This window comes from Microtus pennsylvanicus, chromosome 13, assembly GCF_037038515.1.
Source record: "Microtus pennsylvanicus isolate mMicPen1 chromosome 13, mMicPen1.hap1, whole genome shotgun sequence".
NCBI classification, from domain to species: domain Eukaryota; kingdom Metazoa; phylum Chordata; class Mammalia; order Rodentia; family Cricetidae; genus Microtus; species Microtus pennsylvanicus.
Window position 1 is genome coordinate 61,951,586 of NC_134591.1, and position 27,737 is coordinate 61,979,322.

A 27,737-nucleotide genomic window follows, 5' to 3' on the forward strand; every position below is an offset into this window, starting at 1 on the left:
TCTTTTGTCTAGCTGTGTGATGGCTGCAAAAACTAATGGTGTTTCCTGGCTGGGCTCTGTTCCCTCTGCACGCACTGGATTCCCTCCTGCCTGAAACTCTTCTAGTAGAGCAGAGTCAGGTGCAATTGCTGAAAGAGCAGGAGTTCCAGACCCAGGAAAAGGCAGCCTTCATCTGGGCTTGTTGGCTTTTAACTACGCCCTCCGTCCTGGCTAGTTTTTACCATCAACACAGTCAAGAGTCACCTGGAGAGAGGGGTTCCCAACTAGGGATTGCCCAGATCTGACTAGCCTGTTTTTTATCACAACGGAAAAGTGAATTACAATATCACACACACATATATACACACACACATGCACACACACACACACAGAGAGAGAGAGAGAGAGAGAGAGAGACTGCTGTTTTTCTTCAGTTGCCCTTTCTCAAATGAGTTGAAGATTAAGTCTCTAACAAAAATAAATTAATAGCAAATATGTTTCTAAATGTGTTAAATCATTGAGTAGTTATGAAAATTCCATGATCATAGATTCTAGATAGTTAAAACATTTTGCTTTAAATTGAGGTAAAATTCACATAACATAAAATCAACCATTTTATTTTTTATTACATTTGTGTATTATTTATTTGGGGAAAGAGGACACATATGCCTTGGTATGCTCATGAAGGTCAAAGGGCAACTACATGAACCTGACCCCCTTTTACCAAGTGGGTTCCAGGGATTGAACTCAGACCTCAGGCTCAACAGCAGGCACCTTTACTCACTGTGCCATCTTGTGGCCCCAAATAAACTATTTTAAAATGTACAGCTCCGTAGTGTATATTTTTGCAGTTTTATCCCATTATCACCTCCATCTGACTCCACATAATTTTCATCACCCAAATGGAAACCTCCTGCCGGCTAAGCAATTGCTCCACACCCTCTTCCCAGGCCCTGGCGACCACTAACTGGCTTCCCCTCCCTCAGGACCTGTCATTCCAGGTGCCTCAGAGCAATGGAAGCAGACAGCAAGAGACCATTTATTTATCCATTCATCGAAGCTGTTTTTACTTTTAAAAAATGTCTTTGTGTGGAGGCGGGAGAGATGGTTCTGTGGTTCAAAGCACTGACTGCGCTTGCAGAGGACCCAGATCCAGTTCCCATCATCCTCCAGTTGCAGGAAAACCTTGTGCCCTCTTCTGGCCTTTGTGGATACTGCATGCATGTGGTGCATACATACACACACACACACACACACACACACACACACACACACACAGGCAAAACATTGAGCACAGAACAAAAATAAATCACTTTAAAAAAAAAAAAAGCAGCCAGGCAGTGGTGGCACACACATTTAACCCCATGAATTTGAAGGTAGAGATAGGTGGATCTTTGTGAGTCTGAGGCCAGCCTGGTCTACAGAGTTCCAGGGTATCCAGGGCTACACAGAGAAACAATGATATGTCCGTCTGTGTGCAGAGCTCCACCGAGCGCATGTGGAGGTCAGAGGTCACCTCTGTATGCCAGATGCCAGTCTTCACCTTCCACCCTGCTTTAGACAGGATCCCTGTCATTCACTCACCGACGTCTAGTCCAGGCTGCCTGCCCACAGAACTTTCAGAGATTGTCTGCCTCCACTGCCCATGCTCAAAACCATGTCCAGCTCAACTCCTAAGGACCTGAACTCAGAACATCACAGTTGCATGTGAAACAGTTTTATTTACATGATCATCCACCCACTTCTACTTTTTTTTAATTAATTAATTTATTTATTTATCATGTATACAATATTCTGTCTGTGTGTATGCCTGCATGCCAGAAGAGGGCACCAGATCTCATTACAGATGGTTGTGAGCCACCATGTGGTTGCTGGGAATTGACTCAGGACCTCTGGAAGAGCAGGCAATGCTCTTAACCACTGAGCCATCTCTCCAGCCCCACTTCTACTTTTAAAAAGTTATTTTCTCTGTGTGTGTGTGCTCACACTCACTCGTGGGTTCATACACGGGTACATGTGGGTGCCTGAGGTTGTTGGTCCCCTGAGCTGGGGTTATGGCGCCCAACATGGAGTGCTAGGAATCAAATACAAACTCTGGTGTAGCACAAATGATAAAAAAAAAAAACAGAGACAGATATTGGTTCAAGCTGAAGATCAGAAAAGCAAAACAGCCAAGTCACTAGAGAAGTCTTATCTCTACCAAGGCTGGGCGACTGCAGACTGAGCCCTGAGCCCCTGTCTCCTCCTGTTTTATATTCTCTTTAGTGCTGGGAGTAAAGGCATGTGACTCCCTAGTACTGGGATTAAAAGTGTGAGCCACCACCATCCGGATCTGTTTCTGCATTGATCTTGTGGAGCCCAGAGTGGCCTTGAACTCACAGAGATTCATCTGCCTGTCTCCCAAACCCTGATATTAAAGGTGTGTGACATCACTGCCCGGCCTTTAGTGGATCAGTTTTACCTTCTAATCTTCAGGCAAACTTTATTTATTTATTAAAACATAAATATCACTATACTCTGGTCCTCTGCAAGAGCAGCACATACTTTTGTTTGTTTTGCTTTCTTTTTCGAGACAGGGTTTCTCTGTGAGGCCTTGGAGCCTGTCCTGGAACTCGCTCTGCAGACCAGGCTGACCTCGAACTCAGAGATCCTCCTGCCTCTGCCTCCCGAGTGCTGGGATTAAAGGCGTGCACCACCATCACCTGGCCAGCACACACTTTTAACCACAGAGCAATCCCATGCCTTGTTGGGACACTCTGAGGCAAGATTTGCAGTATATTCTAAACTAGCCATTCCTTCCACCCTAGCCGCAAGTGTAAAGCTTACACCACCAGGCATGCACCGCCTGTAGCAGGCTTCTCCATGTTCATTGGCACAGTGAACTTCCGCATACTCTGCCAGCCTCAGCTTTAAAGTCATTTCTTAGGAAAGTCCTCTGACCTCTCAATAGCAGAATTTGGGCTTCCTGGCCCAATGGAGCCCTCCATGCCCGCTCCTTCCACCACAGCCTTCCCGTGGCTGTGCCAGAATCAAACGGTGCTCATTCATCTACCCTGACTTGTTCTGAGTGCTTCTCATCATCGGGGTTCTGGTCTAGGTCCCAGGGGAGCCACAAACAACCAGTGAGCATAGGTTCTCATTTGTCCTGGCCTTGGGGAGAGTTGGGCCATACAGTGAGTCACACAAGGGGCTCCAAGGGTCATACAAGAAATAAACAGAGTACTAGGAGAAATGTGTGCTAATTAGACTCGGGGTCAGGGTCCTGTTTGCTATTCTTGTTATCCCTAAAATTAAAGACCAGTAAATTCTATCAGTGTGGGTTTTGAATGAGAGTGGCCCTCACAGGTTCATATGCTTGGATTCTTGGTTCCCAGTTAGTGAACTGCTTGGGAAGGATTAGGAGGTGTGGCCTTACAGGAGTAGATGTGGCGCTGGGAGTGGGCTATGAGGTTTCTCTCCCTCACTGCTGCCTGGGGGTCAGGATGTAAAGCTCTCAGCTATTGCTCTAGTACAATGCCTGCCTGCTTCCCACCAGGATGATCCTGAACTAAGCCTCTAATCCTGTACACAAACCCTCAATTAATTAGAGTCATCTTGGTCATGGTGTCTCTTCACAGCTGAGAACAGTAATTCAGACAGCAACGCATCCAGTCGCACGGAGCTGATACCTAACAGGACTTAGACATACAGAGGTTGGTTTTCCTCATGTAAGTGAAATTGGAGCCAGGCACAGCAGGTTTGTCGTCTCATTGTCCCAAGAAGGTTGTTGTAGCTCCAGGCATTGCTTTGAGTTAAAAGACAGACACAGCAATACCTTGTAACAGGAAGGCAACGGTTCAGCATTTCCTCTTATATCTGGGTTCAGCATTTCCTCTTATATCTGATGAGCTCAGAGCAGCTACAGCATGACCAGGTAGGAAAGGGAGAAGGGACTAAGGATTCCACTGTGTACCTACTGTGTGCTAGGACAGGATGGAGTGGCTGATGATATATGTTGTGTGCCTACTGTGTGCTAGGACAGGAAGAAGGAGCTATAGATGTCCACTGTGTACCTACTGTGTGCTAGGACAGGAACAGCTGATGATATATGCTGTGTGCCTACTGTGTGCTAGAACAAGCAGAAGAGGCTGAGGATGTCTACTGTGTACCTACTGTGTGCTAGGAGAGGGAGAAGGAGCTATAGATGTCCACTGTGTACCTACTGTGTGATAGGACAAGCAGAAGGGGCTATGAATCTCTACTCTGTGCCTACTATATGCTAGGACAGGAAGGAGTGGCTGATGATGTATGTTGTGTGCCTACTGTGTGCTAGGACATGGAGAAGGGGCTGAGGATGTCTACTGTGTACCTACTGTATGCACAGTAAACCAAGAAATCCTCCAGACCCGCCCTAGTGAGAGAGCCTTCCTTAGCTTCACCTAGTTGGGCTTTCCACCCACCCTACCTCACCCAGGAAAATCTGTCTAAAACATCATCTGGGAGATCCCAGTATCAACTCACCCCTCTAGGGATGCCCCTGGCTCAGCACTCCAGCAACTCCCCTCTGCCTTTAGGGTACCTAGTTTCCCCACAACCCCTGAGAGTCTGTGCCAGACCACCCATCTTCTCACGCTCCTCTGACCCCACAATGCCCTCTGCACCCCAGTAAGTTTGTATTCGTTCTTGAGCCCCAGCAAGCCTCCAGCAGTTATCCCTGTGCTTTGAGCGCTAGGCCCAAGTGAGTTTCCAGGGTGCCTATTAGACTCATCCGTTTCCAGGATGTCTGCTCCATTCCTGCACTCCCTAAAATCCTGGGCTACCTGGGAGGTGGTCGGGTCTCAGGCAAGCCTGTGAAACTTTGTATTTATTATGTATACAGTGTTCTGTCTGCAGTCCAGAAGAGATAAATTACAGATGGCTGTGAGCCACCATGTGGTTGCTGGGAATTGAACTCAGGACTCTGGAAGAGCAGCCAGTGCTCTTAACCTCTGAGCCATCTCTTCATCCCCCTCCAGGGAGGGCTGTAAAGGGTACCTAACCAGACTATCAAAAAAACTACCTACAGTCCACACCCACGAGCACCACCACACCACGAGGGATGAATGGCCTGCACTGGAGTAACAGAAGCCTTTCTCTGACCCTCACACCAGCACCTCTGGCTGAGTCTGTTGCACAGGCCACTCCTTGGGCCATCGCAGAAGCCACTGACCAACCAGGCAGCACTGCTCTCTTCGAATCACTGGGGAGAGCGACCCAGCCTCCTCAGAGTAGCAGAGCCAGACTTGGAGGCCTCAGAGCACGAGCCCTTCCTTAGGTGTTCCAAGGCCTGGGAATGCTCTGGGTCTTCTCCAGATTCCCACGGCATCAAGCCCTAGGAGCGATGCAGCAAGAAGAGAAGCGAGCATAGCGATGAGGCCCAGACTGTGAACAGGGGTCAGAGGGGAAAAGAGGAGAGAGCAGACGCTAGAAAGCAGGGTCCAGAGGCCTTTTGGCTCCCTGACAGAACCCCTGCTCTCCAGCTTGCCTACCATACTCTCCACGACCCTTATTCCCAGGCATGGCATTCTACTCTCCCACGGTGAGGAGCACAGGACATGGAAGTCACACACATGGACAGGTGTGTTTATTGGGTGGAGTCTCAGAGACTCTGTAAGGCACGTGGTCTAGGAAAGAGGGTTGGCTCTGGAGGCCTGGAGCACAGGCCTTGGTGTGGGCACCCCAGTGGGGTGGGTACCCCCTGCCAGCTGAGCAGCTCTGGGCCACTCTCCTTCCATGCCCTCTTCTGGGGACCCTGAGAACAGGAGCTACTTCTGCCCCAAGGGTGAGTGTGCATGGCCACGGGCAGCAGAAAGTGGGGCTTGATCAGAGCCTAATATTCCCAGACCCCAGAGGCACTGAGAATGGAGGGTCCCCTGACTCTGGCAGATCTTGGAAGAGGGTGGGTGGGTGCGACCGAGGGTGGGCCGGCCCTTGTTGAGCCCCAAGGCACCAGGTGAGTGGGCTGCAGGGCCTTCTCAGCTGAAGTCTCTGTTGGGCAGGAGCAGGGGGGCCACCAGGGTCCACAGGTAGAGGAACAGCCCTGCCCAGCTGGCACAGATCTTCACCCACACAGAGGTCCATGTGCTGATCATCTTCCGGGTCTCACCAGGGCTGGAACACACCATCCGGCTCATGAGCTTGGCCCCCACTCCTGTGACCTCAGTCCTGTTCCTCTTACCCTGTACCTCCAATTCCTGTGTCTCACACTGGAGACACCCTGGCCTTGGGACCCTGGACCACAGAGCCAACCTTGACCTCAATTCCCATCTTGACCAGACGTCTAGGTTTTGACTTGACCTCCCTCTTGGTCCCTCACTCTGTCATCCTGAGCCAAGCATAGTGATGCTAATAATCCAAGCACTTGGAAGGCGAGGCAAGAACAGGAGTTAAGGACCATCCTTGGCTATATAATAAATCTGAGACCAGCCTGGGCTACATGAGACCTTGTATCAAAAGCAAAACAAAAAAGTCCAAAGGCCAGCAGCCCAGGCCTGTAATCCCAGCCTCTCAGGAAAGTGAGGCAGGAGGATCTCAAGTTCAAGCATACCTGGGCAACACAGAGAAACCCCATCTTCAGTACTTTGTCACCCAGTTCTCTGGCCTCACCCCTCACCCCTAAGGACCGATGAACTCTGACCTTAAGCCTTCCTGGCCTTGACTTTGGTCCTTAATCTGATGACTCAGCCTTGGCCCCTGACTTAGCTCCTTGCCCCTCTACTGGTTTGATTGCCTCTGAACTTCCATTTTAGCCAAATGACCTATCCCAGGATACATATTGCTCCCCAATAGTCCTGACAAGATGCAGCTCCCCACTGTCCCAACCCCAACTCTAGACCTCTTGATTCCAACACTTAATTCTGTGGCTTCTATTCTGATGGCCGTACCCTAATCTTGCCTCTCCCTGCACCCCACCCTGGGATCCCCCACAACCCAGCTCTGATTTGCAAACATGGTCACCCTGCTAAAGCCCAGCCCCCCATCTCCTGTTTGTCCATTCTGGTCTCTTAGCTAAAGTGTGAGAAGCTGGGCTGATGAAGGCACAGCAGGGAAACTAAGGCAGAAGGGTCGGTTTTGTGGGGGCCTAAGACAGGCTCTGCCACCTAGGTTCCCAAGCCTGAGCAGAGACCGGAAGACCCAGGAGGGGCTGGAGAAAACACTCAGGGAGTCCACCCGGGGCTGGCTGGGTCCTCCCGCCCACCAGGCTGCCTCAGCGCACCTGTACCAGTTGGTAAGTGTCATCATGACATGCAGGGAGGCCAAGACCAGGCAGAAGTGGAAGAAGGAATAGCTGTAGGTGACACCATCCTGCTCGTTGTCGTAGGCGCGGCCCTCACTGACGGTCACCTGCTGCTGCTGTATCGTCTCCACGGGACACTCCTCCGTCTGCATTAGGCTGTTCACCTGCCGGTGGTCAGAGGATCGCAGACTGCGGGAGAGGAAGGCAGGCTGTTAGGGACACTAACAGAGGTGGGTAGACACAGCAGGGCGTGACTTGTGAGCCAGGGTCACAACACTAGACTCGGGTGGCCCAGGCTCCTTAGACGCCCAGGAGCCAACACAGCTCAATCTCTCAACTCTACTCCAATCCTTACGACCATGAGTAAAATACAGCTCTGTGAGCCCTTGATTTCCTCAAGTATCTCCCAAATGTCCGGTCCAGGGTATAAACTAAATAGTCACTTCACCACTTCTAGAACAGGTACCGAATACTGAGTACTGAGTACCAAGTACTGAAAGCACCAAACCAGGAGCTTCATTCATCAAGGTTCTGCAGGCTCAGTTTTGGTCACGAACTAGGGAACCTCAACCGAGGAATTCCTTCCACCAGATCTGCTTGTAGGCAAGTCTTTGGGCCATTATCTTGGTTAATTATTGATATAGGAGGACCCAGCTCACTGTGGGCAGTGCCACCCTGGACAGGCATAAGAAAGCCAGCTGAGCAAGCCATGCAGTAAGCCAGGAAGCAGTGGTTTTCCATGGCTTCTGCCTCAGTTCCTAATTCCAGGTTTCTGCCTTGAGTTCTTGCTCAGACATGTTTCCATGATGAACTGTTTCCTGTCTGGAAGCATAAGCCGAAATAAATCCTTGTCTCCCAAGTTGCTTTTGATCCATGGTGTTTATCACAGCGACAGAAAGAAGATTAATACAGGCTGTTTTCATTGGGTGGAGGAGGGTGTATGTATATGTGTGCATGTGTGTATGTAGTGTGCTTGCCTGTAAGGGACATGATGCATGTGTGTGTGTAGGCAAGAAGATAATGTTATGTTTCTCTCTCAACTGCTCATCCACTTTCTTTTTTGAAACAGGGTCTTTCACTAAACCTGGAACTTGACATCTCAGACACACTGGCTGGCCAGCAAGCTCCCGAGCCCCTCCTGTCTCCACCCTGCAGTGCTGGGGTACAGCAGTGTCCTGTAGTATAAGCTGGGGGTACAGCAGTGTCCTGTAGTATATGCTGGGGTATAGCAGTGTCCTATAGTACAAGCTGGGGGTACAGCAGTGTCCTGTAGTATATGCTGGGGTACAGCAGTGTGTTGTAGTATAAGCTGGGGTACAGCAGTGTGTTGTAGTATAAGCTGGGGGTACAGCAGTGTGTTGTAGTATAAGCTGGGGTACAGCAGTGTCCTGTAGTATATTCTGGGGTACAGCAGTGTCCTGTTGTATAAGCTGGGGTACAGCAGTGTCCTGTAGTATAAGCTGGGGTACAGCAGTGTCCTGTTGTATAAGCTGGGGTACAGCAGTGTCCTGTAGTATAAGCTGGGGTACAGCAGTGTCCTGTTGTATAAGCTGGGGTACAGCAGTGTCCTGTAGTATATTCTGGGGTACAGCAGTGTCCTGTTGTATAAGCTGGGGTATAGCAGTGTCCTGTAGTATAAGCTGGGGTACAGCAGTGTCCTGTTGTATAAGCTGGGGACATAAACTTGGGTCTTCATACCTGCACAGCCTATACTTTCCCCTGACCCATCAGCGTAGCACTCTGGTTGGTTTGTGGGACAGTCTCACAAGTTCAGGCTGGCCTGGACTATGTCACTATGTCACTCTGGTTGTTCTGAAACTCACAGCAATCCTCCTGCTTCTGCTTCCCAGGGGTGGGAATTAAAGGCATGAGCCATGTCTGGAAACTCTGAGCTTTGTTAGTCCTGGGCATTTGGTGTTAGCCACTGCCTTCGTGTTTAGGAAAAGAAAGCAGAGGGAAGGTCAGTGCAGAGCACTGGCCCAGCACGTGCAAGGCCCTGGCCGGATCCCAGCACTGAAAAGAAAGACCAAAAAATGCCATGGGTCCCCAAGGTGACTCAATGAGGTAAATGTCCTTGCTGCTCAAACCTGGTGACCCCGAGTTTCACCCTCACAACCCATGTAAAGGTGGAGGCAGAAAACTGACTTCACAGCCTTATCCCCTGACCTCTACATATGTGCCATGGTACATACACAACATGCACATATATGCACATATATGGTACATACTCATACATACACATCATGCTCATATATGCAGGAGTAATTTTTAAACGTCTGTGTTTTATTATCTGGGTGCTGGCCTTTCTTGAGCTCTTGGTTGGCTAATGAATAACTCAGTACTTTCAACATTTTGGAATTTTACTTGGGAATTTTTTTTTTACAGCTTGCACCATAATACTTTGATTCTTTGCTGTTTCTATTGGCCCATAGCATTGTTCTAATAAATTCCATGAGAAAGTTTTCACGACAATAATAAACAGGACCAGGGGCATGGCTCAGAAGGTCAAGTCACCTGCTGCCAAGCCTAGTGGCATAAATTCAATCCCGAAGGAGAGAACCAACTAAAAGGGGCATTTTCTTGATTAATGATTGCTTAATCTATCATTAAAGGGGAGAAGGGGGGGGGGGAGAAAGCCCACCCTATTGTGGGTGACACCATTGTTGGGCAGATGAGCCTGGATTGTAGAAGAAAGGGAACTGAACAAGCCACCGAAAGCAAACCAATAGGCAGTATTCCCTCCGTGACAGAATGTGGCTGAGACACACAATCGTAATCCAAATAAGCCTTTTCCTCACCGTGCTGGTTTCAGTTACAATGCTTATCACAGCAATAGGAAGTTCCCCAGTCCTCTCTCGCTCCCCCACTCAGCACCCGTCCCGGAGCCCAAGCCCCTGGTACCTAATGAAGAAGGTGCACAGGATGAAGATGACGAGGCCCACGATGCTCGGAGCATCCCACCACACGGTGCTGTAGTCCTCCAAGTTCATCTGGCCTGTTCCATTTCTGATGGGCAGGTGAGGGTTGCATTTTTGGTCTGGGTATGGAACACAGATACCTTTAACCTTAGCTGACTGGATCTAGGAGCCAGGGAACTCTGAGGAGAGGCAGAGAGCTGACCCAAGAGGACAGACAGACAGACACACTCACAGGGGTGGCAGACACAATAAAGACAGATTAAACAACTCCAGGAGCAGATGGGGCCCTCCTGCCCACCCCCAGTACTGAACCTCTAGGTGTCCCACACCCCTGTGATGTCCCTAACACTTCAGCAGGCCACTGCTGGACCAGTGCCTGCCTCACACTCACCAGGGACGTTGGATAGGGCCGACCAGGTGACAAACATGGTATACAACGTGATGACGGAGGCCTGCAGCAGGCCTGAGTTAGGCTGGGCATCCTGGCAATGACAGTTCATAGGGAAGAGCTCAGCCCGCTCACCCCGCTAGAGCACCCGCCACTCTTCCCTACCCAAAACTGGAGCCCCAATTCTTTCTCTTGACACCCCAGATTACCAACACCCTTTCTTCCGCAAATGCTCGGGTCAGCCCCTCTCTAGTTTGCTCAGCTTCATCTGCGCCCTACACCCCACTGTCACACTCCAGACTCTGCAGCCCCCTCTTTTCCCACCTCACCTGGCCCCTCTGCCAGAGATGGTTGGGGCAGGAGGGGGGACTGGAGAGGGAAAATGAGGCCCTGAGTGCCCCCCCACGGAAGCTCCTGCCCCACCAGATCCCTGCCTTTGCCCCACAAAGCTCACAAAGAAACTGGCTTTGTTCAACCTTGACTCCTTGCTGCATTGCCCCACTCCTCACTGCCTGCACGAGCTCTTGGTTCAAATCCCCACTCTGCTATTTACTAGCCTTGGCTAAGAATCTGCATTTTGTAGAAGTGTGTGTGTGTGTGTGTGTGTGTGTGTGTGCATGCATGTGTGTATGTTGTATATGTGTGTTACATGTATGTGTGTATATGTACATGACCATGGAGGCCAAAGACACTTCACCTGTCACCCCTCAGGAACCATCCTTTTGTTTTTTGAGAGACAAGGATTCTCAGTGGGACCTGGTGCTTGCCAGTTTGGCTAGGCTGGCTGTCCCCACCTCCCTACTCTTGGATAATAAACACACCTGACCTTTTTGACATGGGCACTTGTAAGAACCAAAGCCAACCTGCAAGCCCCACCTGCCCAAGTACCAGGTGACTTGCTGGAATTCTGGGAGTTGTAGTTCTTGGAAAATAACGGTCAAATGGGAAATACAGTGGCCATACAGTTTTGTCTTTTAAAAACCCCTATAAGGGGCCGGGCGGTGGTGGCGCATGCCTTTAATCCCAGCACTCGGGAGGCAGAGGCAGGCGGATCTCTGTGAGTTCGAGACCAGCCTGGTCTACAAGAGCTAGTTCTAGAACAGGCTCCAAAACCACAGAGAAACCCTATCTCGAAATAACAAAAAACAAACAAACAAACAAAAAAACCCTACAAGGGGCTGGAGAGCTGACTCGGAGGTTAAGAACACTGTCTGCTCTTCCAGAGGTCCCGAGTTCAATTCCCATATCCACATGGTATCTCACAACCATCTATAATAGGATCTGGCGTCCTCTTCTGGCCTGCAGGTGTACATTCAGAGCACTCATAAAGCATAAATAAAATTTTTAAAAAAAAGCACTTTCTCAAAGATGCCTAGCTTGTAGATATGACAGCCAAATCAGGAGACCAGGAGCTTAGAAGCTATAACACAGGCCAGGTCTCTTCGACCTGTCAGTGCCTGTCCTGGGACCCAGCTTCATCCATGAAGTCCCACCTGCAAAGGGACTGGACCAACGGGCAGGCTCACCTGGACCTTGGGCAGGACGGCAACGATGGAGACGCAGACGCAGAAGGTGAGATTGAGGCTGATGAAGACCTTGCTCTCGTGGCAGGCGCCAGACTCGGTGTAGTAGACGAACATCAGCGCCACAGCAGCAATGGACAGCAGGTAGAAGAGGAAGGTAAAGAAGAAAAGGCCTGGGCACCGTGGAGATGAACAACAGCTCAGAATCGTGAGGCAGAAACAGGAGAGCCAGCTACCCCAGCAGGCTGCAGCTGCCCTCCTGCCATAGGCCTCCGTTCCCTGATGTGAGGCGTGGCTCCCCACGGCACCCTTGTGAGTTCCTGCCCAACCCAATCCATAATGACTCATACGCTGTAAGGAGGTGACTGTCACTCTAAGGACAGTAAATCAAAACAGGGTTGTACCGGATGTCACTGCACCGCTATCATCTGAAAGAATTTGCTGGTAGAGCTGGAGACAGCTCAGCAGTTAGGAGCACTTGCTGCTCTTACAAAGGACTGGGGTCAGCTCCCAGCACCCACATGGTGACTCACAACCATCCATGACTCCAGTCCCAGGTGATGTGTCACCCTCTTCTAACCTCCAGAGACACCAAGCACACACACACTGCACACACACACATGCGGACAAAAACCCATACACATAAAATAATTAAAGCCAAAATAATGTGCTGGTAAAGCCCACAAGACGATATAAGATATGAGAAATTCAACTTTTACGCTCCATTATATGTTTCACCCCTGACTAAAGTTCTAGTTTGGGTTAGCCAACTTCAGCAGCCTTGGGTCTTGAATATGATTAAATTTTGAAGTCTAGAAAAATGACTGATGAACGATCCAGCAATAAACCCAGGCTCCAATCTGAACTCAAAACATCCCATTTTCTAAAATAGTCTCATCAATTCTCCTCTTCTTCTTGTTGTTCTAAGACAGGGTTTTTCTATGTAGCCCTGACTGTCCTGGAACTTGCGCTGTAGAGCAGGTTGGCCTCCAACTCACAGGGATCTGCCTGTCTCTGCCTCCTGAGCACTGGGATTAAAGTGTGCACCATCACACCAGGACCCTTACTGTGGTCAGGCACTGACACGCACACACATTAGTGAATATTAAAAGAAATTGTTTTTAAAAAGTTTGAACAGAGTGCCCCGCATGGGCGCATAATAGTGATCCCAGAAGCCATGGGTTATTCAATGAGGAAAAAGATGCCAATCTCCAGTCACAGTCAACCATGGCCTCATGGGCTAGCCTGGGCAACCTAGTGAGACTATGCCTCAAAATAACAAGAAAGAAGTGGGCTGGGGGTGTAGCTCATTGGTACAGTGCTTGCTTGACTAGCATGCGCAAGATCCTGGGTTTAATCCCCAGTAATATTTTTAGAAAAGGTTGCTGGGCGGTGGTGGCGCACATCTTTAATCCCGGCACTTGGGAGGCAGAGGCAGATCTGTGTGAGTTCAAGGCCAGCCTGGTCTACAAAGCAATTTCCAGGATAGCTGGGGCTGTTATATAGAGAAACCTTGTCTTGAAAAAAAAAGAAAGAAAAGGTTATACTAGCAAATTGTCATTAGTACGTGGCAAGATTCTCATCAGTTGCTCACAAAACAAGGGTCTTGTCAATAGCTCATGAGGTCTGATGATTGGACAGAGACCAGCAGGCTCAGAAAGGTGAGAAGGGCAATGAATGCTGGCCCAGACTTTCTTACAGACTTAGGAGAAGTGGAGGGGATTCAGCAGGGATTCCAATAACCAGACATCACTTAAAGTATGGTTGAGCCACCACCAAAGGGCCTGGCACATTCCCTGCTCTGTGTAGTCTGTCTGTTGGAAGCTATGGATCTCAACCCCTCAGGGCCCCTCAGGCAGCTTCCCAGGGCCCGTTCCCTCCTCCAAACTTCAACTCCAGACCCCATCCATCAGGCACCCAGCCCCTCAGTGTGGAGGCCAGCCTGGCACTGACCTGCATACCAGGCTGGGGAGTCACACTCCTCGGCCTTGCACAGCCACCGCTGATTCCAGGAGTGTGCGAAGTCGATGAAGAGGATCAGCTGGATGAGTATGAAGAGGAAGGAGCCCACGACGCCAAAGTAGAACCAGACTGTGGGAAGAGAGCAATAGGATGGGTGGTTGGGCCGTAGGAGCGGCTACAGGGACAGCAGGTCCCCAGGGTTCCTAGCATGCCTTCACTCAGCTGTCCTCTCTCAAACACACACACTCAAGCAATAGTCACTCGTGCCCTACTCTGCGTGGGTACATGAACAGAAGCAGAGTCCTCCTCTCTTGGCGTGGCTGAGTAGGGTCCAGGCGAGGTAGTCCCCCAACCCGAGTTACCCCAAGGCTTCAAAGCCCAGCACTAGGATGCTGCTATCTAGTGAAGAAAACGCAGAGGGCTGCCAGCCACCTGGAGTCAGTGTGAGGCCAAGGCAGAGCCACCCCCACCCTCCCACTCACCCCACCACCCTCCTTGCTGCCCCTCCCGTGCCCTCAGAGCCACCTACTCTTGGGAAAGGAGCCATCAGGGATGTAGAAGGCACCCACGGTGATACCCACGAGGATCAGGAACTTAAAAAACCAAAACCTACAAGAGAGATGAAGGGGGAAAGCTGAATGGGGGCCTCGACAGAACCGGAGCGGAGGCAGCCCAGAACCTCCACCCAAGGGACAGGTCCTAGGAGAGAGGAAGGGGCATACTGGTGACCTGACAGACAAGGTCTTCCCCACTCCTAGAAAAAACCTGGAACTCAGGGCAGGGGGAAGAACCAAGCGGCGAGACTAAAACTGAACTGTTGTGTGTGTAGCAACCACTACCATCTCTGAACTTTATCCTCCATTCAAAACGGATTTGAGTAGGGGTAGCTCAACAGGTGACTTGTCACGCAAGCGTGAAGACCAACCGGTGATCTTCAGCCCTCCCATAAAAACCCAGACATGCTTGTCGCTGGGGACCTGGCCAGCCAGGCTAGTGTCATCAGCCCCAGGTGAGAGACCCTGTTTCCTGTTTCACAAAAAAGAAAAGGTGTGGATAGTTCCCGGGAACAGCCGAGGCTGACCTCTGGCTTCTACCAGTCTGAGGGCAGGGTCTAGCGTCCCTGGGGATAGGCAGAGGGGAGAAGAGCCTTCCAGGGAAGTGTGCAGGTGCCTGTGGTTGCCACTCACCCATTCTGGATGGCCGCTCGTGGGTCCCGGCTGCTGCGGACGCAGATCATCAACAGCATGAAGAAGAAGAAAAAGGCCGCTGTGGCAAAGCACATGCGGTAGACGGCGCGAAAACCCAGCAGGGAGCCACAGTCCACGGGGCCCTGCAGGACCAAGGGTTGCTGGGTCCTGTCCTCACACACCCAGGGTAGCTGTGGAGACAACAGGGCAGCCTGAGAACCCCATCCACCATAACCCTGCAGCCTTCACTCAGGCCTGTTTCCCTAAGAGAGGCTGCCCAGACCCCTATCCCATAACAACCCCTCACAACCATCGCCCACATCCCACACCCCCATCTCAGGCGGTCTTCACCTCCTGCCTTTAGCAGAACCACTAAGAGGCTTGCGGGACCCCCGAGAGAGTTGGCCTCTCTACGGACTCTGCAGGGATCCGCACCTCTGCACTGGTCAAGATGTTAAAGTCTGGATTCCCAGCCCGGGCTTCAACATCCAAAGGGCTTCAACATCCAAAGGGAGACGCACTCCCAGAACCTGCCTCTAGAAGGCAGCAGTGATGAATAGGCTTTTATTTATTTATTTATTTATTTTATTATAGATTTATTTATTTAGAATATACCATTCTGCCTGCATGTATGTCTGCAGGCCAGAAGAGGGCACCAGATCTCATTCCAGATGGTTGTGAGCCACCATGTGGTTGCCGGGAATTGAACTCAGGACCTTTGGAAGAGCAGGAAATGCTCTCCAGTCCTGAATAGGCTTTTCCAAGGGGAACCCGCTCCTGTAGGATCCACCCTGTAGGAAGCTCAGGTGTCCTCCCACCCCTGCATACCAGCCCTGGAACTTCAATCATTTTCCCTTGACTGTGAAGGGTGGGGCGGGGCGGGGCGGGGTGGGGCGGGGCGATCCGGTGCTTTCCAACACCCTCGCAGACACTTACCTTGTAAAGCTGACTCTCCACTCCGGGGCTCAGCATGATGATGGACACCAGCACCCCCAAGAAGAGAAAGCTGGTGAAGAGGAGGCGGCTCACCGTGGAGTTCCGGGTTGAGGGGCAACAGCCGCATAGTATACAGGGTGCAGAGCCGCAGAGGCAGGATGCCTAGGGGAGGCAGGAACGGGCAGCCCCGTCAGTTTCGTTTCATACATGGGCACTCAACACCCTCCACCGGCCCCACCTCAGTCTTGAAGTCTGTGCTGAGCTGGGGAAGAGGACCCCCATTTAACTTTCTAGTTCAGTACTAAAACTGAACTAGAACCACAAAGCCTATAGCTGCAGAAGTGAGGGCTACTATCACACTATCGCTTAGGCAGAGGGAGTGATTAAAAAGAAAACCAGAAGGCCAGCTGCCACTAATGAATGACCTGTGTGACCTGTCACTCAACCTCTGAGCCCGTTTCCCCATCTATAAAATAGGGATCATGAAGGTAGCCACTCTTCACGGGGCAGTTGTGAGAATGAAGCTGAGTGTTCAAATTGCTTTGTTTTTTAGATTTATTTAGTCTATGTATACTGCAGGTCTATGCAGCTTGCAGACAAGAAGGCATTGGCTCCCATTGATGGTTGTGGGCCACCATGTGGGTGCTGAGACATGTGGGTGCTGAGAATTGAACTCTGAACCTCTGGAAGGGCAGACGGTGCTCTTAACCACTGAGCCCTCTCCAGTCCTGGGTGTTTAAATTGTAAGCCCCCGTCAGGTGTGGTAGCATGTGCCTGTAATCCCTGGGACAGAAGGATCAAGAGTTCAAGGCCAACCTCAGCTTTCTAGTGAGTTTGAGACCTGCCTGGGCTACGTGAGACCTTGTCACAGACAGACAGACAGTCAGACAGAATGCGAGCTCCTTGGGACCCCCTATCTCTTCCCCAGCTCATGATTCTCCATAGTTCTCTACTACTCTTTGTATCTTACTTGTCTGTCTGCATCTTCCGTGTAACAAGAATGGATTTTTGTCTGCTTTGTTCACTGGGTCAGACCCAGAAACAGTACTCAGAACCTAATAGGGGCTTATGAACTATGTGTTCAATGAACATAAAGTGTTTGGAGTAGAACCAGATACATGTTAAGCCCTGAGAAATCAGGATGTTCAAAACATCTGAAATTGAGACTCCCCGGAGGCTGTGTTTTGTCTGGGGCAGAACCCATGCTGGACAGCTGATGGTGGCCTAGCGCCTCTCACCATCCACTACGTAGGCTGCAGCCTTCCTAGGTTGAAATCACTGAGGGATTAGGGAGGCGACACACAGCTGAGTCAGTAGAGAAAAGACTCAGTCCTCTGGGAAACCAATCCCAAGCACAAGTCTTGAGGAAACAGCCCAAGTTCTCACCCAGGTATTTAAGAACCCAAGAGAAACAGTCTTCGGTGGACCAAAAAGACCTTAAGCCAAAAGTTACTGACATTTTAAGCTGTTCAAATACTGAGAGATTCCACGTCGGTGACAGAGCAAACCAGACTGGTTTTGACTGGGTTATGGCAAGTCCTAGAAAGCCCTCCTTGAGGAAGTGAACTGGGGGCTGAAGGATCAGGAAGCAATACCAGACCCAGAGGGAAAACGTTCCTGCCTGCAGCAGCAGAGACTGTTGCATTTGAGGAAGGAAGATGAAAAAGGCATGGTGAGGAAGCAGTGTGATGTCTGATGGGCAGATGGGAGCAGACAGGGACCATCTGGACCACGGCTTCCATCCATAGGACAGTGGACACCCTCTGTGGGTACACAGCCCCGACTGCAGAAACGACCTCAGCCCACTGAGTCAGCTTGGCTGACCGAAGCTTCAGAGGTTCTGGCTTCTCTGAGAACTTTCTGAACCCGTGGGGGACATAACTCTCTCCACGTGGCTGCCTTCCTATCTGCCTCTTCTCCCAAAATGAAATATCCCTGGAAATACTGTCACCCATGAAGTCAAAAGCAACAAGGATGCTAAACCAGCAACTTCTGGTCCCATATTCCGGTTGTTCCTGAAGCCCAGCCTCCTGGGCTTTGGGGAAGCCAGAGAGATGTCTCAGTTTACACATGCAGATGATGAGGTTAAACATTACAGGCTTAGCAGAGGTCACAGGGCAACACAGTCACAGAGCATGGAGGCCAGGAGACAGAAGTGACAGGAAGAACTAACTCGGTGGGGGGGGGGGGAGGTGGAAAGCATGCCACCCACCCATGGGATGCTTCCCATCTAAAATATGAAGAAAGCAAGACCCAAAAAGGTGACAGGAGCCAGAGCATGGCCACACACACCTAGAATCCCAGCACTCCAGAGGCGGAGGGCTGAGGGAAGAGGATCATGACCTTAAGACCAACCTGAGCTAAACAGTGCATTTGAAGCCAGCCTGTCCATCCCCATCACCACCTCAAAAAAGTTTCATATGACCGAGATCTATACATCAGCCTAGGAGCAGGGATTGAAACTCAGGTCTCTACGGGCAGCACCAGGCTTTGCCCACAGACACACCACTTCCCAGCCCACAGGCTCGCGGATGGGAGTGTCCTTTAATTTCTAAATGCCCCAGCCCTGCAAACAATCCCCGCAAGGCTAGAGCAAACCGCGACTTCCCTCCCACCTCAGGTGCCTCTTCCATTAGGCCCCGCCTCCGGGTCCTGGCACTTTCAGTTTGTGCCACTAGGAACAGTCAGAGGCGCGACCAGGTCCCAGCGAGAAGCTGTTTCAGTTCATTTCGTCACCAAGAGGTCAAAATACAGAAGCTTTTCCAGGAGCTCCTGAGACCTCAAACGTCAGGGTGTCTCAGGTCCTGATGCGGAGCCAGAGGGCCCAGGTTAAGAGAGATACAGGCCTAAAACCCTGCTCCCCAGTGTGCAAGTCCACACACCACTTGATCAACCTGCTACCCTGACCTGGCGTGGACCAGGTCCCACCAGAGCTGCTTCCTACAGACACCCTGGCCTCTGGGCAGGAGGAAAAGCAGCATGAGCTCAGAGGAACACCGAAGTGCATGTGTGCTGTACAAGGCTGGAAATAACCTGAGGAGGCTGACAACCAGGTGCCTGTCATGTATATCACAGTCCTCCACAACAGGACTGCTCTATGGTGGGTGTGTGTGTGTGTGTGTGTGTGCGCGCGCGCGCGCGCGCGTGTGTGCGCGTGTGCGTGTGTGCGTGCGCGTGTGTGCGTGTGTGTGCGCGTGTGCGTGTGTGTGTGCGCGTGTGTGTGCGCGTGTGTGTGCGTGTGTGCGTGTGTGTGTGCGTGTGTGCGTGTGTGTGCGCGTGTGCGTGTGTGTGTGCGCGTGTGTGTGCGTGTGTGCGTGTGTGTGTGCGTGTGTGCGTGTGTGTGCGCGTGTGTGCGTGTGTGCGTGTGTGTGTGCGTGTGTGTGTGTGTGCATGTGTGCGTGTGTGTGTGCGCGTGTGTGTGTGTGCGTGTGTGCGTGTGTGTGTGCGCGTGTGTGCGTGTGTGCGTGCGCGTGTGCGTGTGTGTGCGCGTGTGCGTGTGTGTGTGCGCGTGTGCGTGCGCGTGTGTGTGTGCGTGTGTGTGTGCGTGTGTGTGTGCGTGTGTGTGCACGTGTGTGTGTGTGCGTGTGTGTGCGTGTGTGTGTGCGTGTGTGTGTGCGTGTGCGTGTGTGCGTGTGTGTGCGTGTGTGCGTGTGCGCGTGTGTGTGTGTGCGTGTGTGTGCGTGTGTGTGTGCGCGTGTGTGTGTGCGCGCGCACGTGCACACACGCGGGCGTGCGCACTGCAGCACGTTAGATCACCATCTGCTGATTTCACAAATATAAAAATAATAAAGGTTTTAGTCACACATGGGGTGCACTCTTGTCATCTCAGCTGTTCAAGAAGCTAAGGCAGAAAGGTTGTGAATTCAGAACCAGCCTGGGCTGCAGAGTGAGGTCAAGGCTAGCCTGGAGAACTTAGTGAGACCCCCATTTCAAAGTAAAAAAATTTAATTGTCTGAAGAGGTAGCTCAGTAGTAGAGTACTGGCTTGGCACAAGATCTGAGCTTACTCTCCAGCATTGCAAAAATAACTTAGTCATTCTTGCTGAGACTGTCTGCTTGACCAGGCTGGTCTCAAACTTCCTACATAGCTGAGGATGGCTTTGAACTCCTGATCTTCTATTTTCCAGCCTCCACCAAAACCCATCCTTTTCTCTTCTTCCTTCCTTTCTTTCTTTGTTTTTTGTTTTTGTTTTGCTTTTCAAGACAGGGTTTCTCTGTAGCTCTAGTTGTCCTGGAACTTGGAACTCTCTCTGTAGACCAGGCTGGCCCAGAACTCAGAGCTCACCTGCCTCTGCCTCTTTAAGTGCTGGAATTAAAGGGTGTGCACACTACCACCCAACTCTTTTCTTTTTTAGTTAGAATCTCACTATGTAGCCCCAGCTGACTTGGATCTTGATATATAGATCGGGCTGGATTCTGTTCACAGAGGTCTGTGTGCCTCTGCCTCCTGAGGGCTGAGATAAAGGCATGCACCACCAGGCTACAAGGTTTCTTAGTATCTGACCAACCCTGGGGGAGTCTCTGCAGTGAACCCCAGAAAGCATGCTGACAACAGTGGAGAGTTTACTCCCTCCCCCAGCGAGTCACATAGCTTTGGAACCGGGTGGATAGAGGTGTCCCTAAGACATTCATCTGCCCTCCTGGTTGTTCCTAGAAACATTTGTAGGGCGCTGGGTAGGCATAAGAGAGTTCAGGGGCCACAATTTTGAGATGTGTTTAAAATAATCACTCCTAGGTGTGCATCAAAAAACAAAACAAAACAAAACTGAACAACCCCTGAATAGATAAAATTTGGTCTAGATGCACACCGGAGTGTTAATGTAACTCTTACAAAGGAAACGCTGGGTGTGATGGAGCAAACCTGTAACCCCAGCAATCGTAAGGCAGAGACAGTGCAAGGCCAGTCTGGGCCACACAGGGAGATGTGCCACAAAATAATAAATAAACAGATTCCATTCCAACACATGCCACAACCTGCACAACATGATTCGGGATGACATAATCCAAGCACAAAGGACACGAACGGTATAAGGAACCCAGAATAGCTGAATTCATTGAGAGGAAGTTTCGGTGAGCTGGCGTGGTGACCAAGGACCGCACTGGGGTTTCGGTCTGGGGAGAGGGAAAGGGTGTGATGCCGGCAAATCACTGTGAAGTTGATGACCTTGAACTGTAATGAAATCGGCTAAACTGAGGCCAAGGGCAGCTGATGGGGAAGAATCCATAGCACTCTGGTGCCCGACTGTGATATAGCTCAGCTGGTGCCTGGTGTGCACTAGGCTTGGTGTTGGTCCTGGGAGAGGGGGTACAAGTGTCTGTACTCAGGAGGCAGGGGAAGAAGAGTCAGGTATTAGTCTGAGGCTAACCTGGGATACATGAGACCCTGAAGGGGTGAGAAGAGGTGAAAGTGAGTGGGGGGAGAGGGAGGGGACGGGAGAGGAGAAAAGAGAAGTGGAAATAAAAAGAAAGGAAAGGAAAGGAAAGGGGGGCAAACCATTTCACCTCCCTGAACCCGGTGCCCCAGCGGGGAAGTAAGATTGTAGCTCAGAGGCCACAGCACTGGCCTAGTGCACAATGGCCTTGAGTTCACTACCCAACAAAACAGACAGACGAAGCTGGAGGTGGTAGCCCACGTGAGTACTCCTAGCACTTGGGAAACAGAAGCAGGAGGGTCACAAATTCAAGGTCATCCTCGGCTAAGTGCTGAGTCCAAGACCAACCTGAGCTATGTGAGATCTGTCTCAAAAATCAAAACACAATACCAAGGAGGAGGAGGGGGAAGGGGAGGACAAGACAGTAGAAGCATCAGCCAAAACACCACTGTATTTTCTGGACTTCTAGAGTGGCTGGAGCCGTACTGGGAGGTAGTCACTGTCCTCCAAGCTTGTGGCAGAGAGTCTGGATCCCCCCCCCCCCCTCCAAAGGCAACGGGACTCACTGTCAAAGAAGAGAGACAGCAGATTTATACTTAGTGACAGAACCATGGTCCCAAAATGAGGAGGCAGATGGTGGAGCAGGGGTGTGGGGAGAGAGTCACTGGCTGCTCTGAGTCACCCAGAAGTGAGAACTGACATCAGGAGACAAGACGGCAGTTATCACCGAGAGCCTGGACTGGCGATATTCATTCTGACAACGCCACTTGCCTGGGCTGGGTCATTTAACTAGGACTGTCTGGGAAGAGAAATGACTAAAACAAAGATCAAAGATCCAAACGGTAGGCATTATACTATATAATACGGTAGGGTAGGATATGCATTTCATCACTATATAATACGGTAGGGTAGGATATACATTTCATCACTATATAATACGGTAGGGTAGAATATGCATTTCATCACTATATAATACGGTAGGGTAGGATATGCATTTCATCACTATATAATACGGTAGGGTAGGATATACATCTCATAACTATTTAAAAGTTAAAACTTGGCACAGGGATGCACCCTGAAGCCTCCACAAACCATCCAGTCACGTAAGCACAGAGGGAGAGACAGCTGAAGGCTCCCACACTTCTCCCTGCTGGCTCCTGGAGCCGGCTTGATGCCAACTCTTTCAGCGTTTCCCTTCCTGGACTCTCAGTATCCTTATCTGGGAAATGGGCTCTTGGGCAGGACACTAACTTGGCCAAGTTCAGGCTCTACATATGGACAGCCCTGAGTTTCGTGGTGTTCCCTGAAAGTGGAGTGTCCCCACTTCCTCACTGGCCGTCCTCAGTAATTCACCGCTGTGTTGTGTTTGTGGCTTGGCTGCTGCACACCAGCTTGATGCAAAATGTATCCATGCACCCCTCTCGCGACTGTTTAATGCCTACACAGGTGAGGGGGGGTCCCCCTCTTCCTCCAACTCTATGGACACGGAGAGGGTATATGCTGCCCACGGTGGGCAGATGAGAAGATGCCAAGTCAGGGTTTGAACCCATGTCTTGGACAGTCCCTCAAATGCACAACCCTCCCTAAAAATCTGCTGGCCACCCAGACTGTGTGGCTTGTCTAGTTACTCCCCACCCTGTGAACCCAGCCTATCTTCCCACCTAAGGCAGGACTCACTGGTCCAGTGCAAACGCCAAGCAGAAGTAGACAACTGAATCACAGCTAGGAGAACACAGAAGTCTCCCACCAACCCAGGCACCCAGAAACACTTGGGGCCTTCCCATCAGGACTTCTGTGTGAGGCCTGCCTGGTCTACAAAGCAAGTTCCAGGAGAGCCAGAGCTGTTACACAGAGAAACCCTGTCTCAAAAAAAAAAAACAAAAAAACAAAACAACAACAAAAAAGAACTTCTCCTGTGGACTGGAGAAATGGCTCCATGGTGAAGAGAGCTTGCTGCACAATCACGAAGACCAGAGTTCGGATCTCAGAACCCATGTAATAAATCATGGGTCCCATGAACACCTGGAACCCAAGCTCCTGGGCAGAATGGAGGCAGGAGGATAGCTGGGGCATGCTGGCTTCCAATCTAGACAAGAAAACATGAGTTCCGGGTTCAGGGAAAGACCCCACCCCAAAGGAATGACAGAGAACATCTGACAGTCTCTTCTGGCTTCTGCAGGAGCACACATGTGCACATGCCCATGGACCTGCACATACACTCACACGTATGGAGAAGTAAATCTTTAAAAACTTCACTCCTGCTGCGTGGAGGTGGCGCACGCCTTTAATCCTAGCACTTGGGAGACAGAGGCAGGTGGATCTCAGTGAGTTCCAGGCCAGCCTGGTCTATAAGAGCAAATTCCAGGACAGCCAGTGCTGTTACAAGAGGTAGCCTGTCTGGAAAAACAAGCAAAGAACAAACAACAGCAACAAAAACCAAAAAGCTTCACTCCCACGGGGCAACGTTTCCTGGAAGCAGGGTACTGGGCATCGAGGAGTGCCCCTCTCTACCACCTATTACTGTTTTGCTGTGAGGAAATCACTGAATCCCTCTGCTCCAGCTTCTTCATCAGAAAAATGGAAATCAATTTTCTGAGACAATTCCGAGCCTAGGACTCGAGCTAAGGAGAACCTTTGAACTTCAGGTCCTTCTTCTTACCTTTTTTTTCAAATTTAGTGGGTTTGAAGTGTTTGGTTGGTTGGTTTTGGTTTTTTGAGACACGGTTTCCCTGTTTAACAGTCCTGGTTGCCCTGGAACTTACTCTGTAAACCAGGCTGGCTTTGACCTCAGGAATCCTCCTGCCTCTGCCTCCCAAGTGCTGGGATTAAAAGTATGTGCCACCATGGCCTGACCGGATCCTTCTGCCTCCGCCTTCCAAGTGCTGAGGTCATCACGCTCAGTTTATGCCTTACTGAGGATGGAACCCAGGGCTTCATCATTCTAGGCAAGAACAACCAAGCTACAGCGCCAGCCTGAGATGAGAATAATACCAAGCACACCGCTGGGGTCTTTGCGAAGATTAAACACAAGGACACATATACAGAATGACAGTTCCTGTCGACTGTCAGCTTGACAAGATCTAGAGTCGTCTCAGAGACAAACACGTAGGCCTGTGTATAAAGGGGCATCTAGATTAGTTCACTGAGGAGGGGAGACCCATGTAAATGCGGATAACAACATCCTGTGGGCTTGGGTCCCTGACTGAAGGAGGAAGAAAGTTGAGCACAAACATCCACATCTTTCCACTTCCTGACTGTCGGGGCAATGTGACCAGTGGTCACAAGTTCCTGCCACCAAGCCTGCCCTGCAGTAACGGACTGAGAGCTAAAGCTGCTTTTGCTGAGTATTTTGTTGCAGCGAGGAAAGTAAATACTCATAAATACATAAATATTTTTCTTGCAGTGCTGGGCCCGTGCCACAAGATAGCTCCGTTCCTGGGTGCTGACCTACAGTAAGAACAGAGTGAATGGTGGCCACTGTGGGCATGGTCACCTGTAAAATGGAGTAACAGTGCCATAGGGATTCTGGGAGAATCAGTGAGACAGCATGGCCAAGAGCTTTGGTACAGGACATGACCTGGCATACGAAACATCAGAGGGCACCAAAGGCAGGGGCAGGTCCCTTACAGATCCTGGATAGTAGCTATCTTCCAGTTCTCCCCTAGACCAGGTCTGTCTCTAGGCAACCAGAAAGCACTTGTGGGGAGGGGGTGTAAGAGAAGAAGCCTGGACCAAAATCAGATTTAAAAAAAATTGTATCCCAGGCTTGCTCGACACTCACTATGTAGTAGAAGCTGACCTGAACTTCTGATTCTTCTGCCTCTGCATTCTGAATACTGGGACGATAGGCATGCATTACTGTGTCTGGCTTCAGACTTTTAACATTTATTTTAGATTCATTTCTTTTATTTTTATCTTATGTGCATGAGTGTTTTTACCTGCATGCATGTCTGTGCACTGTGTGTGCAGTGCCTGAGGGAAACAGAAGAGGATGCTAGCTACCTTGGAACTGGAGTTACAGACCATTGTGAGCTGCCCTGTAGGCACTGGGAATCCAACTCAGGTCCTCCAGACCAACAGCCAATGCTCTTAAGTGCTGAGCCCGCTCTCCAGCTCTCTGGCTTCAGGTTTGAAACCTGACTGTAATTCCCTCTTATTTCCACTGGGCAACGTGAGACAAGAGAGCTAACCCCTGGAATGAGCGTCTGAGCAAGCCTGGCTGGCCTCAACTCTGTCCTGCAGACTGGGTGACTCAGAGAAGTTCTTGGCTCTGTTCTCCAGATGGAATTCTCCACCTACATTTCCTCCAGGATAACAGCAGCTCCCACGATGCCTGCTCGCTATACACAGGAGCTGGGTGGCAGTTTCCACCTCTCATCTGTTATCTCCCCAATAGTGTACCAAGGAAAGCACTACAGGGGCCTTCAGCTCACAGATGGGGAGAGCAAGGCATAGGGAACTGGCAGGTCTGCCCTCAGAACCCTCCCCCAGCCGGGCATGGGTAACCAGGCAAGACCAGATGGGAATCTTGCGGGCTGTGAGTAGGACGGTCTCCCTCCCTAACCAGGAAGCAGTGCCTGGAAAAGGGCAGGGGCATCAGCAAGCAAATATCCTTACTCTTGATCACCAGATCAGACTGGGGAGCAAGAGAACACACACACACACACACACACACACACACACACACACACACACACACACACACACCCCTTTCAATGGAAACAGGCCCAACAGAGGACAAGAGCTGTGTCCAGGGACCCACTCCATTTCCTCCCTAGGCTGAGCGCACTCTCAGAAAATGGCTACAAAGAAAACCTCTAGATGCCCAGCTCTGGCCTGGGCACCCGCTCCTAACACGCACACAAATCAGGGACAAAGGAAGCAAGTCCTGAGCGTTCATTTTGCAGCCAGCCGCTGGAGCCCCTCTCCGCCCCTCTTTGTGTGGGGCCAGAAGGGGAGGGAGCAGTCTGAATGAACCTCAGATTTAATGTGAAGGGGGGAAGGGAAGGGGGCTGGGAAAGGGAAAGCATGGGCCTCCCAGCCGGGTATGGCTGCATCCCCTCCCCTCAGTTCGTTGTTGCCCCAAAACAGAGCTGGCCACCCGTCTGGTCCCCAACACAGGCGACCAGGTGGACACATACAACCTCCTTCTATTTCTGGGTCTTCCCGAATCCAAAGTTTGGCCCGGGTGGTCGGTGACAATCGACACCAACCTCGTTCAAGTGGAGGGAGGGCTTCATACCCAACCCCCAACCCCCATCCCCTTCCTGGCTCGGGCTGGAGGGGAAGGGTCCGGAGCTTTCGGGAGGGGGGGGGGGAGTGCCCAAGAGTGAGGCGGCCAGACTGCGCGCAGAGAGAGGATGCAGACAGTTCTGACGCTCAGACAGACGGACTGAGCCCGAACCCTAGAGACGCGGACAGGACAAACACAAAAGAACAGACTGAGCCAGGCGACAGGGACAGACAGAATGACAGCTCTGCCAGAGAGAAGCACAGGCAGAGGGGAGCCGGGACCCTGCTAGTCACACAAAGAGTCCCGCGCCCCGGAGAGAGACGCGCCACGCTCCCGGGGGCCGCTCTGTGATGGGGCACGCGCGGTGGCGGCGGGGCTCCCCGCACTCGCTGCGGGCCTCAATGTCCCGGTTCCCGGAGCGGTGGCGCCTAGGGCACCCAGCCGCGCCCTACCCCTCCCCGCGGTCACCCGAGCGGCGACACCAGCTGTCCAGAGCCCGGCTACCGAAACCGAGTGACTGCGGAAGGAGGTTTAGAAGGGCGCCTGTGGGGTCCCAGAAAGACAAGTTTGGAGAAAACAAAAAAGAAGAAAGTACTTGGAGAAGGTAGAGAAAAAGTGAGCGGGGGCGCAGCAGGGACGGGGTGGACACTCACGCAGCTGAGCAGGGAACAGGCCCCCAGACAGGCCCCCATGGCTGAGAGCGGCCCGGGGCGCGGGGCGCTGGCCTCGGATCCAGGATCCGGTGAGACTCCAGGCGCTTGGCTGGCCCCACCCCGAGCCCAGCCCCGCCCAGGCCCCGCCCCCACCTGCCGAAGTCGCTCGACACTTTCCGGCGACGCTCGGCGGCCTCCTAAGACTCACCTGGGACAGGTGCTTGGGGCTAGACTTTACTGAAAGAGGTTGAGGTGGGGAAAACTGTAATTACGCGGGCGGGCGCAGCCCCACCCAACTCTGACCTAGGCTTGTATCCTGAACCCTGCGAGAC

The 27,737-nt window shown here is 51.3% G+C and overlaps 1 protein-coding gene across 2 annotated transcripts; it reads right to left on the reverse strand.

Moving 5' to 3' along the window:
* Window positions 1-1,922: 1,922 nt before the first annotated feature.
* Window positions 1,923-27,529, reverse strand: Serinc2 (serine incorporator 2). Of its 2 annotated transcripts, XR_012907453.1 has the most exons (11): window positions 27,406-27,529; window positions 16,149-16,310; window positions 15,213-15,403; window positions 14,555-14,634; window positions 14,017-14,154; window positions 12,067-12,236; window positions 10,544-10,634; window positions 10,136-10,271; window positions 7,214-7,423; window positions 4,282-6,108; window positions 1,923-4,237 (listed from the first exon to the last, which is right to left on the reverse strand). XR_012907453.1 is itself a non-coding variant. In XM_075945666.1 (10 exons), the coding sequence occupies exons 1-10, from the start codon at window positions 27,442-27,444 to the stop codon at window positions 5,973-5,975; spliced, it is 1,353 nt and encodes a 450-aa protein (XP_075801781.1). In that variant the 5' UTR covers window positions 27,445-27,529; the 3' UTR covers window positions 2,119-5,972. The 2 variants fall into 2 exon arrangements, 1 of the variants encoding a protein (XP_075801781.1); XM_075945666.1 differs by having other exon boundaries at window positions 2,119-6,108.
* Window positions 27,530-27,737: the final 208 nt, after the last annotated feature.

What these genes read in the sequence shown, in the direction of transcription:
- Serinc2 (XM_075945666.1), bottom strand. Translation starts at nt 27,444, where the DNA reads ATGGGGGCCTGTCTGGGGGCCTGTTCCCTGCTCAGCTGC. An exon ending in CCTGTTCCCTGCTCAGCTGC is followed by an intron (nt 16,311 to 27,405) that starts GTGAGTGTCCAC and finishes TGCCTCCCCTAG; the next exon opens with GCATCCTGCCTCTGCGGCTC. An exon ending in ACACTTACCAACTGGTACAG is followed by an intron (nt 6,109 to 7,213) that starts GTGCGCTGAGGC and finishes GGTGTGTTCCAG; the next exon opens with CCCTGGTGAGACCCGGAAGA.